Source organism: Zosterops lateralis, assembly GCF_965231275.1.
Source record: "Zosterops lateralis genome assembly, chromosome: 6".
In the NCBI taxonomy this organism is placed as follows: domain Eukaryota; kingdom Metazoa; phylum Chordata; class Aves; order Passeriformes; family Zosteropidae; genus Zosterops; species Zosterops lateralis.
Window position 1 is genome coordinate 40,937,939 of NC_139761.1, and position 15,176 is coordinate 40,953,114.

Below are 15,176 nucleotides of genomic sequence, written 5' to 3' on the forward strand. Positions count from 1 at the left end.
CGGATCCAGTAGTTTTACACCTGAAGAGAGCACGTTTTTAGAGGTAAATAGCTAATAACCATGATAAACCCGTGGCGAGACCCGACGGACAGCTCTGTGCCCGGCTCTGAGCGGGCACCGCCGTGTCACTGTACGGAAACAGCTCACGGCAGCGCTGGGAGAGCGGGCGGCCCTGAAGGGGTTAACGGGAGGCTTAAAGGCAGATAACTGCGGGGAAAATCCCTATTGCCTTTAATAGAGAGGAGGGGGCCGCAGAGGCGAGGGTCCCCACAGCCGGGGCAGTGAGCAGAGGAGCGAACCAGAGGGAACAGAGCGTGTCACCACTATTAAATAGTCCCCGGCTCTTCCGCCGCCGCGGATCCCCCGCTCATCTCTTAGAGACGTCTGTGTCATCTGCTTGATTTTCTGGTTTTTAGTCATAAAAATTTTGGGGCTGGTTTGTTTTTCTGGTTTGATTTATTTTTATTTTTTTAAACGCGAAAGATACGACCTCCACCTTCCCTCTGCTTCCTCACACCCCCATAACACACACACACACACATACACACCCCCCTTCCTGGGCCCCCTCCCCTCCACTGTCATCATCTACATATTAATTGGGGGAGAGGTCTCCCTCTCTCTCTTTTTTTTTTTTTCTTTTTTTTTCCTATGTGGTGGGGGGGAAAGTGCAGAGAAGAAGCTCTTTAGAGTGTAGTTTGGAGGGAGACACGGAGGGCAAGCGTATGTGAGAGAGGGAGGGAGGGAGGGAGGGAAAGAAAAAGACCCCTTTTACTGTGCGAGAACTTAAGGGGGTTTGGAGATCTGGTCAGCTTTCACCAACATCTGAATCCTCTTAGAGCTCCCCGGCCCAGCTGTGAGAGTGTGTCTATGCGAGGGGGAGAGAGAAAGAGAGGTTCCTGGTGCCCCTCCAAGCGCATTAAGGACACTCGGGCCTTTTAATTTTAGGAATGAATGCTGATACTTGTGTTTCTTATTGTGATCCGGCTGCCATGGATTCCTACTACAACGCAGCCTCCCAGGACACAGAAGGCTCCTCGCCTTTTAGGGCATTTCAAGCAAGTGACAAGTTCAGCCCTACTTTCCTGGCCAGCAAAGGACAAGGCTTTGGTGACAGCAGCACTAAGTGCCGGAGCCGCTACAGCCAGCAGGAATGTCAGTCCCTGGATGGCAGCGTGCAGGCTCCCGGCTCTGCCGCCTCTCCGGCCTCCTTTAACAAATACCCTCCGCAGCAGCAGCAGCAGCCGCACCTCTACATGCAGCGAGGCCCCTGCAAAACCCCCCCGGACAGCAACATCAAGCTGCAAGAGAGCAGCGGCCACAACGGAGCCCTGCAGGTCTCCTGTTACGGTGAGTCCTTGGCGTGCGGCGGGCAGGCACAGGAGGCCAAAGCGGACAGAGGCTCCCGGGCCTGGGAAGGGCCTCCCGGGAACGCGGGGGGAGCTGCCCGGCAGGACAAACCCTACCGGGGTCAAGGAGACCTTGCCCAGCTCCGGCGCGCAGCCCCCTCTCGCCGTGCCCCGGGAATATCTTCATTCCCAGCCGGGTCTGGAGCCCGCGGTGCCCGCGGGAAGCCGCCCTTCCTTCCCCCGTGTCCCGCTTAGCCGCGATCTTAATGGGAATTTTGGAATTCGGGCGATGCGCTCCCGCACCGCCCGAGCTCTCGAGCAGCGGGGGGAACTCGGCGGAAAGCGGGACAGAAACAGAAGGAGCGGAGCGCCAGGCTGCTCAGGGTACGCTCCGAGGGGACCCTTTTCCACAGAAAAAAATTCTGGAAAATTTCGCCGAAATCATCCCTTTTGGCGGTAACGGCCTCTCCTGTCTCTCACTTTCTCCCCTAATTGCCACTCCCCTAATTGATTTCAGGCCGGCTGCAGATAACCCCCTCGCATCCCCTCCGTGGGTCATTAGCGGCAATTAAGACACTCCCTCGCGCTGCTGCTCGACAGAACCGCCGGCAACGGGGGCGCTTCTCAGGTCGCTTCCGACCGTGCCTTTAAAAGGCTTCTTCGGAAGGTTTCCTCTGTGTCGGGGCGGTTAGGGAAAAGCAAAACAAAGAAATAAACAGACCCCCACCCCCCCCCCACCCCCCCCCAAAAAAAAAAAAAAAAAAAAAAACCAGAAAAAATCAACAACGAAACAAATAAATTCCCCTAAGTTTTCCCAATAATAGAAGGTGGAAATGAAAGCTCTTCCTTTCCCTGCCGGTGAGCTCTCTGTGGGCAGAGGGGCTGCCCCGGCTTAGGTTCAGAGCGCGTCTCTGCTGACGGGTCCCATTTTCGATGCGTTAATTCCAAAGGCAAGGGCAGATACAGGACCGCGTCTTCAGGGAGAGCCTAAGACGGGCAGAGAGGAGGTGGAAGAGGTCCGGGTCAGGCCACTTCTAGCCTCTCGCCGTCATTTGAGCACTCTTTTTCCTCATTACCCTTTCCCCCCATCTCTAGAATTAGAAGAGGGTAGAGGCGCCTTACTTCTGCCTGTCCCCCAAAACTCGGTTTGCCAGGTTTGCCTTCAGTCGCCGTCCTTCGCCCCCTGCTTGCAGCTGAGGTGTCCCCGGACCCAGATCCACAGCCCCAGTTCGCCCAGGCACAGGTGACTCCCGTTCACAGGAAAGGACATTAATTCCTCTCCCTACAGAGGTGCCCGGGAGCCGCAGCACAGCCCGGTTAAGCTGTGCCCGGTCGGGCTCCGGCCCGGAGCCGCGCGGGTCCTTCCCACACCCATGGCACAACCATCCTCCCCACCGGGCCGGGGAATGGCATGAGGGCTCTTTTGAGGGCTTCTTGCACACTTTTTCTGGCCAGAACTGTGGTTTTGACCCTGTCCTACGCTCCCTCTCTTCCCCTGCCCTTTCCCCGTGGGCGGACAACCCGCACCAGCGCCAGGCCCGCTCCGCACCCGCGGAGGTGTCTTGGGGCCAGCCCGGCCTCGGCGGGACAGGACCCACGGTGGGACCGGGGAGATCCGCAGGGTGCAGGAGGTAACCGGTCCCCGCTCCCCCCGGGAATGGGCTCGCAGGGCAGCCCCCGGTGCCTTCCCCACCGCCCCGACATCCTCTCTCTCTTAACCGGCTCTCTTGTTTCCCTAGGTTGCAAAGCCCAGGGCGCCGGCATAGCCTGGGATGACACATTACAACCCCGCGGCAGAATCACACGAGTTTATTGCCCTCCTAACACCGCCGGGGCTCCCCTCATTTATTTTCAAGCGGGGCTCGGGGCTCTCCTTCATTGGGAGCCCCGCGGCGGTGGAGGGTGGCCCGGCCCGGCCCGGCCCAGCCCGCGCTCCTGGTGAGCCCCGTGTGATGTGGCTGGGGACGGTGGGCTGTAATCAGAGACACATGGCTCGGCAAGGATAATTAATCGCAATAGTGATAATAATAGTGCTTAATGGCTGAAGAGAGACACTCGCTAATAACAGACAGATCGGGGTTTGGCGGAACGACGGCAACATCCGTAGGCGCCTCTCCGCCTTTTCCCAAACCGCGGGACCACCGCGTCGGGCAGGAGCTGTGCCCGAGGGACCCGCCAGGGCTGAAGGGACGGGAAACCTCCGGCTCGGGGTAGATCCCCTCGGATGTAGCGGGTGAGCCCGGGGGAAGAGCCAGCCGTGCCCGTGCTCTGCAGCGGGCGGGCACAGGCACACGGCGCTGGAGGCGGCTGGGGGAGCTGCCCGGAGGGGGTTGTGTGGAAAGCCGAGGACAGGGGCTGTCCCGCCGACACCCCGCCGCAGCTCCGGTGCTGGTGCGTTGTGCAGAGCTGAAGGAGCGCGGCGGGCACCGCTGGCTCCCGCGGCCCCTGCTGTCCGGGCCTGCGCGGGATGCTGAACGCCGTGACCGTAAACCCCTCAATTTAAAAAACAACAAAACCCCAAAAGAGGAGGAAAAATAAAAACCCCAAAAACCCAACCAAGCAAAACACAAACCGAGGCCAGCAGCAGGCGGGCTCTCCTGCCAGGCGGTATTCAGGCGGCCGGCTTTCCCTGCGCCCGTCCTTGAGGCGGGCCCAGGGCCCGGCCCGGTCACCTCCCGAGGCGGGCTGCTCCCCTCACGGCGGCAACAAACACCCCCTCACATCCCCGGAGCCCTCGCCTTTCCCCAGTGGCTGTGGAGGCCTGGGCCGGCCCGGAGCCCAGCGACCGGCGGGGCACGCACTGCCATGGCCGCAGGGACAGGGTGTCCCTCCTTTATTTAGTAGTTTAATGTCATTTTATTTCTTTAATAAACAAGCCCTTTTGAGTTATAAAAAGCCCTAGCCTGCCATCTATAGCTCTCGGCTTCTATTTCTAGATCTAAGACCTTCCACTGCATTGTACGGATAAATATAGGCCAGGGAGAGCTGCGGTCATAAACACACGGAGGACACGGACGGCGAGAGTCGGAGCGCTTCCAGCCCGGCTCCTGGCAGGGACAGCGGCCCTGGCTCTCGGCCCGGCCCTGAGGGGTTCCCGGCTCCTCCTGTGCCCACCCGGACCCGCCTGAGGGGTTCCCGGCTCCTCCTGTGCCCACCCGGACCCGCTGCCCTGGGCTGGGCCGGGCCGGCAGCCCCGCACTGCTCACCCCGCCTTCCCTGCCGGGGATACAGGGACAGGTTATTCCCCAAACCGGCACGGGCAGTGAAAACCGAATTCTTAAATAAAAGTCATAGAATCAGTGAATCTTCAAGGCTGGAAGAGACCTTCAAGATCATCTAGTCCTGAGAACAGGTTATATATCTTGGCTTAGGGAGGGGAAAGCATTCTGGTGATTTATGTGCTGTAGTAATCTGACTTGCTATTTCTACTGCGTGGAGCTGAAGTAAGTTATATTTCTTGAAACATATGTATTCAAATACCCCCCTTACACACACAGAAATGTGTACGTGTGTTGCTCTCTAGAAATACCGGCTGGAACAAAATCTTTTTGGGAGTGAAGGCGAATGTGATGGGGATATTTGCTCAAAGGAAACAGGAGAAAGGAAACGGCTTTCTCTAACAGGGGAAATTCTTTAAGTGCCGCGTTATGCAAATAACGACCGTTTTTAAAATATAGCTAGCAAATAAAAAGTGCGGCCGTAAATGCGTTATTATTAGCAGTACAGAAAGCCACTGCTGTAGGAATCGGCGGCTCGCTGCGTGCTTTTTAAATTGACACTTTTAATGGATTTCTCCTCCTCCTCCTCCTTCCCTGATGTAATGTAAGCTGCAGGCACGGCAGGAACGAGCTCGCTGGCGGTCCCTCTCCGCCTCCCGCGAGAGACCGCGGGCTGCCAGCGCTGGGGGCTCCCGCGGCGCCGCCAGAGCCTCCGCCGGCCTTCGGGGCTCTGCGGGGCTCGCCCTGCTCGGGGAGGGCCGGCGGCGTCTGTCCCTTCCCCGGCTGCGGATCGGGGTAACGGGGCCGCCCGCTCCCCTCGGGGCTCCCGCAGGGCTCCCCCACCTCGGGCGGTGCCGTGTCCCCGCACCGGGCTCCAGGCCACCCTGCTGAGGATCTCCGCAGGAATGGCTCTGCCGGGAGGAGGATGCGGGCCCTGCCCCTCGCCCGCCGAGAGCCCGGGGAGCAGCGGACTCGGGGAGGGGTGTCCCTAGCTGCGGCGACCCTTGGGTTCTGCCTCCCCTTGGCTCTGATCTCGGCTCCCGGCTCCTGGCCGGGCTCCTTGGCCGCGGCTGAGGGCGCAGGCGGGGAGCGCGGCCTCCCCCGCACCTCTCCCGGCCGGGGTGGGGAGATGCCGCTGCCCCGATCCCCGCGGGGAGAAACACGGCACTATAAAGGGGAGAAGTGCGCGGGAGGCAGGCGAGACTGGGGAAGCGGGGCACGGGGACAAGGGGGGACGTGATCCAAGCTGGCATCAGGGAGCAGGAGCCGGCAAGCGGAGCCAGGAGGGCGGGGAGCCGAGCTCCAGGGCGGCAGAGCCGGCCTTTCCCTGCCGCCGATGTGGGACCGGCTGCCCGGCCAGGCTCGGCCGCCGGCTCCCGGCGCGCTGCTGACGCCGCCCTGGCAATAGCCCTCTCTTTTCCACAATAGGGCCACCAGATCTGCCATTCAAGGGTTCCGGCACCCTCCCAGGGAGGGGAGGGAGCTCTCGCCAGGAGTTTGGCTAAGCCTCTGTTTGAACAGACACTCGGAGGTGCGGAATCTCCTCCGCGGAAAGCTGCGGGATTTCCTCAGGGAGCCAGACGCGAAGGTAGGGCTCACGTTCCTTACCCCGAGGGCCGCGCAGGAAGCTTTATTCGCGCCTCTTCCCCAAAGGTGTTTTGCGCTTCTCTTGAACTGGACGGTAGATCAGGCTGGAGGCTTTTATAGGATTCCTGACCCGAGCTGTTTATAACACTCATGTGTCAAAGGACCGGGAGACTCCCTCCCCCTGTATCCCCGCCGCTCCCTCCTTGCTGGAAGATTTCTTTTCGCACTGGAGCTGTTTATTTTCGACTTGTCCGCTGCTGATTGGAATTAACTCCGCTTTAGCCCTGCACTTGAGCAGCGCACGCCTGTAAACCCAGCAGGACGTTACCAGCAACAAAAAGGTGCGGAAAGAGAAAGAGTCTTAAAACTTTTACTAGTCTTAATTATTTTGAAAGCAACACAGAGCGAAGCAGACGAGAAAAATACTGATGGAGAGAGAGATTTGGAGATGCTTATTTGAGTGCGTTTTTTTTCCTAAGGGTTTGGTGTAGGAGTCCTATTAACAATCCATGCTGATGCCAGATAGCACAAATGAGCTGTGTGTGTGTTATCTGGAGCTGCAGGCTGTTTATTTTGTGCAGCCTTTTGAGTGTACGTTCAGTGTGGTTGCATGACTAACTGGCTGGAGTGATTCACTGGCTGCTTTATGGGTGACTGCTCAAAACAAGTTGTGAATCAAAAGAGATTTCTTTGGCTGTGGTTTCTAACCTCCCAAGTTAAAGGCACCCACGGTTTGAGGAGAGCTAACGCGAAGACTTCAATCCCTCAGATCGTGAGCATTTATCCATTTTCCGAGCCCTGCGTTCAAAGCCATGATGACTTTTCCTTTTAAGAGGGAGGTGGTGTCTGAGAGGCTCGGAGCCAAGGTCTGCTGCTAAAGGACATCTCCAGACCTGTCCACTCAGTCACCCCAGTTCCCGGCCCTTTAGCCAGTTTTACTCCCTGGAGTTCTTGAGATGCTTTATTATTTGTTCAGGGCATTTTTTGTAGCTTGGCAATCCTCAGGTAAAAAGTGTGAATGTGCCTCGGGGCAGTAAGAGGCTGCTATTCTCATTTTACAGTAGGAAAAACTGACACTGGGAATACCCGAGTGGCTTGTGCAAGGTGAAGCTGTGGCCACTCTGTGGCATCAGTGTGACCTTCGCAGGGGGTGGCTCCGGCAGAAAGGGACGCTCAGCCGGCTTGAGAAGGAGCCACTGCTGGAGCCAGAAACTCTCAGAGCAGAGGTCCCGTGTGTGATTTTGTAGCAGCTTTAACTTAGGTTTCTTCACAGTCATACCCTTATTCTGTGCAAAAAGATGCAAGCTCATATCCTCGGGTTTTTCAGCATGTAAAATAGGCTCAACCTGCCAATCCACGTTAATGGTCAAATCTTTAAAAAGCAACTCATCAGCGTAGGCAACCTGTATTGGCCAACACAAGATATGAGTTGTGCTTTTCAGAAAACGCTGAGCAATCCCTGTTCCAAAAGTCATATGTTTCTAAGGTACTCCTCCTACACATCTGGGGAAAAAAAAAAAAAAAAAAAAAAAAAAAAAAAAAAAAAAAAAGTCCCATCTTAATTGTGAGTCATGTTGGAAAGCCCAAGTCTAATATCTTTATGTAGATATATTTTCAAATGGAAAAAAGAGATAGTTCTAGATTAGGAGAAGCCTGAGTGGTAATGCAGCTGATACATGACTTAAGAAACACTTACTAAGAGATGGATAGGAATATTCATATTAATAAAATGTCAGAGCAATTTATCATAGTTACATGTGTCTCAGCAGCCTCAACTTGTAAAGTTGAGGTTCATACAGTTCATAAGTAAAGAAGGAAAGCTAGTTATATATAATAAATAAATGACCGCTGCTTTATTTTCTGTGCAAGTTCAGATTATTCAATAGTATTATACAGACAGTTGAATTTGCTTGGCCATAATTTTCATTCATGCTTGAAAATCATCTTCATATTTTGACTGTCATATAAGTAGACAGAATGTGAAAGAGCAATTGTGATCACCGTGATAATTCTAAGGTCATTTTTTGGTCAAAGAGAGGAATCAGTGAAATAGAGTAAAAGGATGGAGAGAGGAGTGAGAAGAGATGAATGAGGAGAGGCAGGGGAAGAAGAAAAGGGAATATCTTGGATGGGTAATAAGCAGTGACAGACTCAGCATTATTATGGAAGGTGGTCTGCAGCTGATTTTATGAACTAACTATGAACCCACCAGTATCAAATTCTTCATATCTCCCTTGAGAATAGCTGTGATTCAACATTTTGTAGCTGCTGTCTTCAGGTCCCAGCAGGACTTAGTCATGACAAGTTGGTATATCACAGTCTCTCATCTGCACTGACTGAAGACTGTTGCATTGCCCAACTCAGTATTAAGTGTCTATTTAAGTGTGTTTGTATCTAATACGGTTTTTTTATCAAGATGCTGTTATTATTTTAAAATCTTTTCTTATTTTTACACCTTACCTATTTTACAATTTCTTGCTTATTGGAAACAGATGGTTGAATCAGTATTATTTCTAAATATATTCTTTATTAGCAAGAACTGGGTTCATTAGGTGTAAGGCAGTGGGTGAGCTGGTGGTGGAGACTGAAAGGTAAGCTGGTTTACTCACCAACAGACAGTATGCTGTATGCTGGGCCCGGGTGCAAACTCTGTGGGACTTAAGACAACAGCCACCTTTATTCAGTGGAAGCCTGAAAACCCTACACAACCAAAGGGCAGGGAGTCAACAGCATCAAGGCCCATCAGAGAAGTGCTTTTTGGGGAATGAGGAAACTGAGGAAGAGAACAAATGCTTTGGGGCAGACTGGTGTTGGGGGGAAATAAAATAAATTTGTACGGTCTCAGTATAACTCCTATCTTATTGCTGTTGTTCCCGATCTGGGCTCTAGGCACAAGCACTGCTGCCTAAAAGAAGTATCTTGTGTTGCATCAGTTCCTGCACATAGTGGAAGCAGTCCCCTGGAGACTTTGGATATTGACTGACTGCTTCACTTGGGAGTTGTAACATCGGTTTTAGGGTAGGATGCTGTTTCCAAAAAGGGAAATGGGGAACTGTATTCATTCTTTTGATGCAAGAGAGATCAGATAACAAAAGTGCTTGCAGATATCTAATCTATTCAAGAGCAGTGGGAAGTGAAAGAAATTCACACCAGAATTCAATCAAAACAAACCAAAGTTGTACAGTATGCACAGGGAAAGATTGCAATATCGAGAATTTTCCCCAAAAGGGTCAAAAAACATCAGAGAATGACTCTGTCCTGGAACAGTGCTCAGAGAGGTCTGAAGGCCCATCTACAAGACCATGACTCTGCAAGGTGTTGAGGAATGTGTGTGACACACAGGCCTGAAGTTGTTTTACAAAACAGGGGAAACAGGAAAATACTGCTCAGCCCAAAACTTAATACGAGACCTGTGCCACAGCAAGGTTTCTAAAAGAATGGAAAAGCATTTCAAAGATTACACCACAGGCTCACAGAGGTACCAGCCTGCTGGCCATGGAGCTGGTCTCAGGCTGTTGGATCTGCCAGGTGGGGATGGGTTACCTATGAGACTGGTCCTTTCCAGTGTGTGCACACAAGCCCACAGCATCAGATTTTTCCTGTGCTAGAGATGCCACTCAAGAAATACAGCATGGGAGGCTGATGCATGTCCATTCCCTGTGAGGCTGGCTGGAAAGAGGAACTGTGCAGAGCCTTGTTCAGCAGAGCTTGATCCCAGAGGAGAGCCTGAGGCCAAACAGTGGGGCAGGGTATGCACTAGAGCCTGGAGCACAGTGCTGGCCTACAGTTCATGAGGCAGAGGGACCTTCTGGAGCACCGTGTGGTTCTTTTCCAGCCGTTCCTGGGATGGTGCATGCCCAGACCTCTTCCTGGAGTCAGGAGCACAGCTGTGGCAAGGACCCATAGCTGAGAGCTGAGAAGCACTGCACTATAGACATAACCTGGCTTATCAAGATTTGGTCTGAACCTTGGTAGGCAGATTGGAGCCAGATATCAGTCTGAGCTAGACAGAACATAGCCAAATGCTAGAAGGCAAGAGGAAGAACAACCTACCTAAATTGGCAGAGGACCTGCAGATATTTTGTGTTTCTTACATCTCCAGTGAGGACTTCCAAGATAAATAGCCAATGGACCAATTGCTAGACAGTTAGACAGATTGTGCAGAAGGCCAGAAACACTCCATGAAGCTGTGGGATTTATGGCAGAGCTTAAATATTGCATTTCAGCTTTTGAACAGAAGTTGGAAAGCTGCTACTGAAAGAGCTGGTTGCTTTATATAGGTACGAGGTTTTGTGCTAGAGAAATGAGTATTTCCATCCAGTTCATACCACTTCAGGCTATTAGAAAAAGAGACTTATGAAGGATGGAAAGCAATGGGGTATTGGCTGCAACATCAAACATGAGTGCAGTGACTCAATTAACTGTGGCTCTGTTAGGGAAGGCAAATATCCACAGGGAGGGTTGTTATAAATATATATAAATATAAACGGTATATATAAATATAAATGGTACATAAGTTGTATATAAATATATGACTGGTCAGGACAGAGCCTCATAAAAATCTACTGAAAGGCCCAAAGTCATCTCAGGAAACAGAGGGACCTGTAGCTGCACATGTAAAGCTGGGTGATGCTGGTTTTAAGTTAGAGTTTAGGTTATAATAAAGCTTATTTGTGCCTAGGCTTGGATATTAAGTTGGTATCCAGAGAACCCTGCTGTTCCCTTGCAGCCTTTAATTAGTTTGGTTTTGTGGCTGGTTGTCCTGGAAATCCCCTTTTCCTTGGCCTGGGTGGTAAAATCAGAGTTCTTGGTCGAACAACCTTTTTCTCCATTTGTAGGGAGTCCACCTCAGAGGGTAGGCAATGGGAACAGCCAAGGAGCAGGAGAGGGGTTTATCACCTGTGTAATTTACAGTCATCACAGGTATCCATTCAGGTGTGGAATTTAAAGATGAAATGTTGTACAGGAGATGGGAAAAAAAAAACATGTGACAAGCACTCATGAGAGCTCATTATCACCAAAACATTCAAAAAAGAAGTTCTGATATTTTGCTATGATGTCCTGAAGTTGCAAAGCCTTTAGTCATGCAATGAGAGAACTGGTTTTGAGGAAAATGCAGAGAGATGATGGAAAATTACTACAAAGAGGTGTGACAATTTTTTTTGCATGTGTTGTATTTCTAAAGTGGATACCCAAAGATGAGGAGAAATCCTACTGCAGCTGGTCATGGAAACCAGAGAGGGAGGTGATGGGTCAATCCAACATGTAGCCCTCACCCTTGCATGGCTCTGAGGGAAGGCAGGGACTGAGGAAAGTGTCCTTGCTGGCAAAAAATGCATGCAGCAGACCAGACTGCTGGGGTCCAGGAAATTGCTCAGCATAGCCAAGGTGGGAGATGAACTAACACTGAGCATATACATCACTGTGGCTGGGACCTAGTCAGTCAGCACCAGGGCCTCCAGCCTGCAGTGTTTTCCTTCAAAAACATGGCTCATGTGAAAAAAGAGATTTGGTGAATCTGTGGCTCCTGCCTCTGTGGGCAGGCCCTGAGCTTCTCTTTGAGCTTCTACACAGTTTTTTGGACCTCATCAGCTGTTCTGGTTAGAAAAGAAAGCCAGCAAGAGCTTTGCTGTGTGATACACTAACCAGAGGGTGCTTGTGTCTTACCATTACTCAATAATATCTGGGATGCACCTTATTAGGTTCATTTTGGTTTCCACAGTGAATATCTGGAGGTGAAAATGGCTTTCATGCTAGCACAATTCCATAAAATACTGTAGCATGGGTCTCCCATCCCCTAAGTAGAGCAGCCCTCCCTCAAGAGACCAGGACAGCAGGTACTGCATAGGCAGCCCCCCAGTCCCTGTGGCACAGCTGGGATGTCTTGGTGTGGGGTGTGACCTTTAATAGGAACCAATGATGTTTTATAAGCAGGCTGTCAGGAGCTCCAGGCTGCCAAGCTAAATTGAACCCAGAGCAAGGTGAACTGCTGAAGAGAAGCATAACATCCACTCTGGACAAACTCAGTCAGGAGCAAAGGGGCAGTGCTTTCCCAATGTCAGGGAAGGGAGCATGGAACTGTCTGCCCATCTGGCCTTGAAGGGCCAGATCCTGCTCCTGGAGGCTCAGCTGCAGACTTGCCAGGATTACAAAAGCTCCACATGGCCCTTGTGAGAAGAGAAAGCTACCCTGACGGTGAAAGGAGAGCAGCCAGGCATTTTCAGGGCTGAAGCAGTTTCCATTGAACACAGCTGGGGGTGCCTGTGGGGTTGGAACAGCACTGACACAGAAGCACAATCACCAAAGACTACCAGTGCCTTGTTCAAAGGCCTATTTTTGTGCAGATACATCCCTCAGCAGGGCAGCAAGGAAAAACTGAGACTGCATCCTTTTTTACCTCCTTATTCCACAGTGTGCAGGAATGAAAACTCTCCTATTTCACCCATAAATGCAAGTTTGCAAGAGCAGGGTTCATGGAACTAAGGGGGAGTGTTCCACAAAAAGACTCCTGGTGTCAGACAAGGTGTGATTAAAAAAACCAAACCCTTACTTGGCAACCTTGTCTGCTTTTTGACTCTTTTCTGACTAGCAAAGCAAAAGCCCTCTGGTCATGGTGGGAAAGCTTGGAATTTAAAGATGAAATGTTGTACAGGAGATGGGGAAAAAAAACAACATGTGACAAGCACTCATGAGAACTCATTATCACCAAAACACTCAAAAAGAGGTTCTGATGTTTTGCTATGATGTCCTGAAGTTGCAAAGTCTTTAGTCAAGCCATGAGAGAACCGGTTTTGAGGAAAATGCAGACAGATGATGGGAAATTACTACAAGGAGGCGTGATGCTTTTCTTGCATGTGTTGTATTTCTAAAGTGGGTACCCAAAGATGGGGACAAACCCATACTGAGCAGTGTCTCCTGGGGACCTTACTGCAATTCATCGCTGTTGAGGTTGTTGGGCCTTTGCCTGAGACAGAATCTGCCAGATAATATTTGTTGGTAGCTATGGATTTCTTTAGAAAATGACCTGAAGTTTACCCAAAAAGGAACCAAGAGGCTGTGACAGCAACCAAGCTTCTAAGGGCAGAGTTTTTCACCATATTTGGGGACCAAGACACAAAGAGGATGCAACAGGGCAGAGGCCTTGATGCTGAAGTATTTCAACAGGTTTGTCAGATGCTAGTAAAGGCAATAGGAGACATCCAGCATCCTAAAGATGATAGGGAGGAGAAGCTTCTCTCTGGTGCTGAGAGAAGACATTGAGCCAACTGCATGCCACTTGGCCTGAAGTGCCTCCATTTACACTCCCTGCTGTCCCTGTGCTGCTCCTCAAGGTTTGGGTACCTGCCCCACACTGAGAGACATTAGTGTGTTCTGCACAGCACCAAAACCTCAAGAGTGTGCAACTGAATCACCCCCAGACACTTCACAAGGGAGTAACAAAAGGACCAGGGCTGATCCAGGCCTTTGTCTATTCTGTTGGGTTTTAATGACTTTCAGTGTAAAGGGAAAGCACTGTCCGACCCCAGTTCTCCTTTTCAGACATCAGCCAGGAAACAGCACAGTCCTTGTGAGAAATTCATGAATCTGGACTGTGTAAGTCCAGCCTATTTGGACTCTGCAAAGATCAAGTGGAATAGCCTAGGTTTTTCAAGAGAAAATCTGATGCAAATATTGCCTCAGGCAATGTGGATATTCTCTGATGTAGGCTTTTGAGTGGAAACCTGGCTGATTGCACATGCCACAGAGATGGAGATATTAGGAGCCTGCAGCACATAAACCATGGTCTGTAGCACTGACTATGTACATGTATTAACGTGTAAGAGGGCAGTGGGTCCTGGCCAAGGAGAAGTTATGAGGGTAACTGAGTGGGTCCTGAAAGCCAAGAATTCAGCTAAGGATGTTGAGTCTAGCAGAAATTAGTTCCCCACTGGGGAAAAACAGAGCATGGCCTAATTTAGCCCATAGATTTCATTAAAACCAAGAACTTTGCTGAGAACTCTTTCTCAAAAGAGTTCAAAAGAAAAGGAAGCAGCAGCTGAAAGCCTGTGGTGGCATTCCAGTGCAAGCAAAGTCAATCTAAGTTCTATGAAAATGTCCCAAATGTCCCAGGAAAATGTGAGATGAGTGTGTAAATAACTACACTGGTTGCCCTGGTACTTCCTCCCTGTATTCCTGGCATGAGGTAGGTCCATGGGTCTGGGTTCTTCTGGAAGGAGGCTGAGCAGAGCCTGTTTTTGCATGGATGCCTGACAGTGGTGAGCAAGGCAGTTCCCTTTTGTTCAGTCCTGTGGCAGAAGTATTAACACAGTGGTGTGAGCATGGACACTGAAGCCTGCCAAAGCACATCCCAGAGCATGCCTGGCTCAGGCAGCAGGGGAAAGCAGGGGATCTGGCAGCATGACAGTGATGGCAGAATAGCACCATGGTTGAGGTGACCAGCTCTTCGCCCTGTTGTGTCCTGTCCAAAGGACACGCCTCTTTTCCTGGCAGGCAGTTCTGCTCCACAGCCTTCATCTCTCCTGGTCCATCTTTCTCCTGGGGCAAAAACCATTAAACAAAAAGACGGCACACTGGCTTCCAGACTCTCCCTGCCTGATAATAATCTATGAAGCTTCCTACTGTAGCATCCAAACACCACAGTCCATCAGCTGACAGGAGATGAGGTAACTTTTTCTTTTCAGTTTGTTGGATCATGTTCTTTACAAAGTTACAAACTCATGTAGTCTACAGAGTACTGTAGTTTGAAGCAAATTGGACTGTATAGCAGTTTATAAGCCTCAGCTCCATAAGCTGTAGGAGGTGTCAGTGGGAAGAACAATGTGGTTGAAGCCAGTTTGGGAAGCTGAATCTTTGCTTCGGAAAACAGAGGGCATAAGCAGCAAATACTCAGAGGGTCCCTGATTGCAGGCAAGTCTCTTGTTACCAGCAGGCACAGCCCAGGGCACTTTCCTCTAGCACTAAAACCTTGGCTCTAAAACCCTGGCTTTTTGGAAGCTACATTCTCATAACTGTGTTCACTGAAGGG

The 15,176-nt window shown here is 51.1% G+C and overlaps 1 protein-coding gene across 1 annotated transcript in view; it reads left to right on the forward strand.

Moving 5' to 3' along the window:
- Positions 1–947: 947 nt before the first annotated feature.
- Positions 948–15,176, forward strand: part of ALX4 (ALX homeobox 4) — a gene marked incomplete at both ends in the record, with an annotated part of 37,853 nt that continues 23,624 nt past the window's right edge. The window contains one exon of the mRNA XM_083862678.1: positions 948–1,347. Within this exon, the coding sequence (XP_083718804.1) occupies positions 948–1,347 (400 nt within the window). The remainder of the gene's footprint in view (positions 1,348–15,176) is intronic.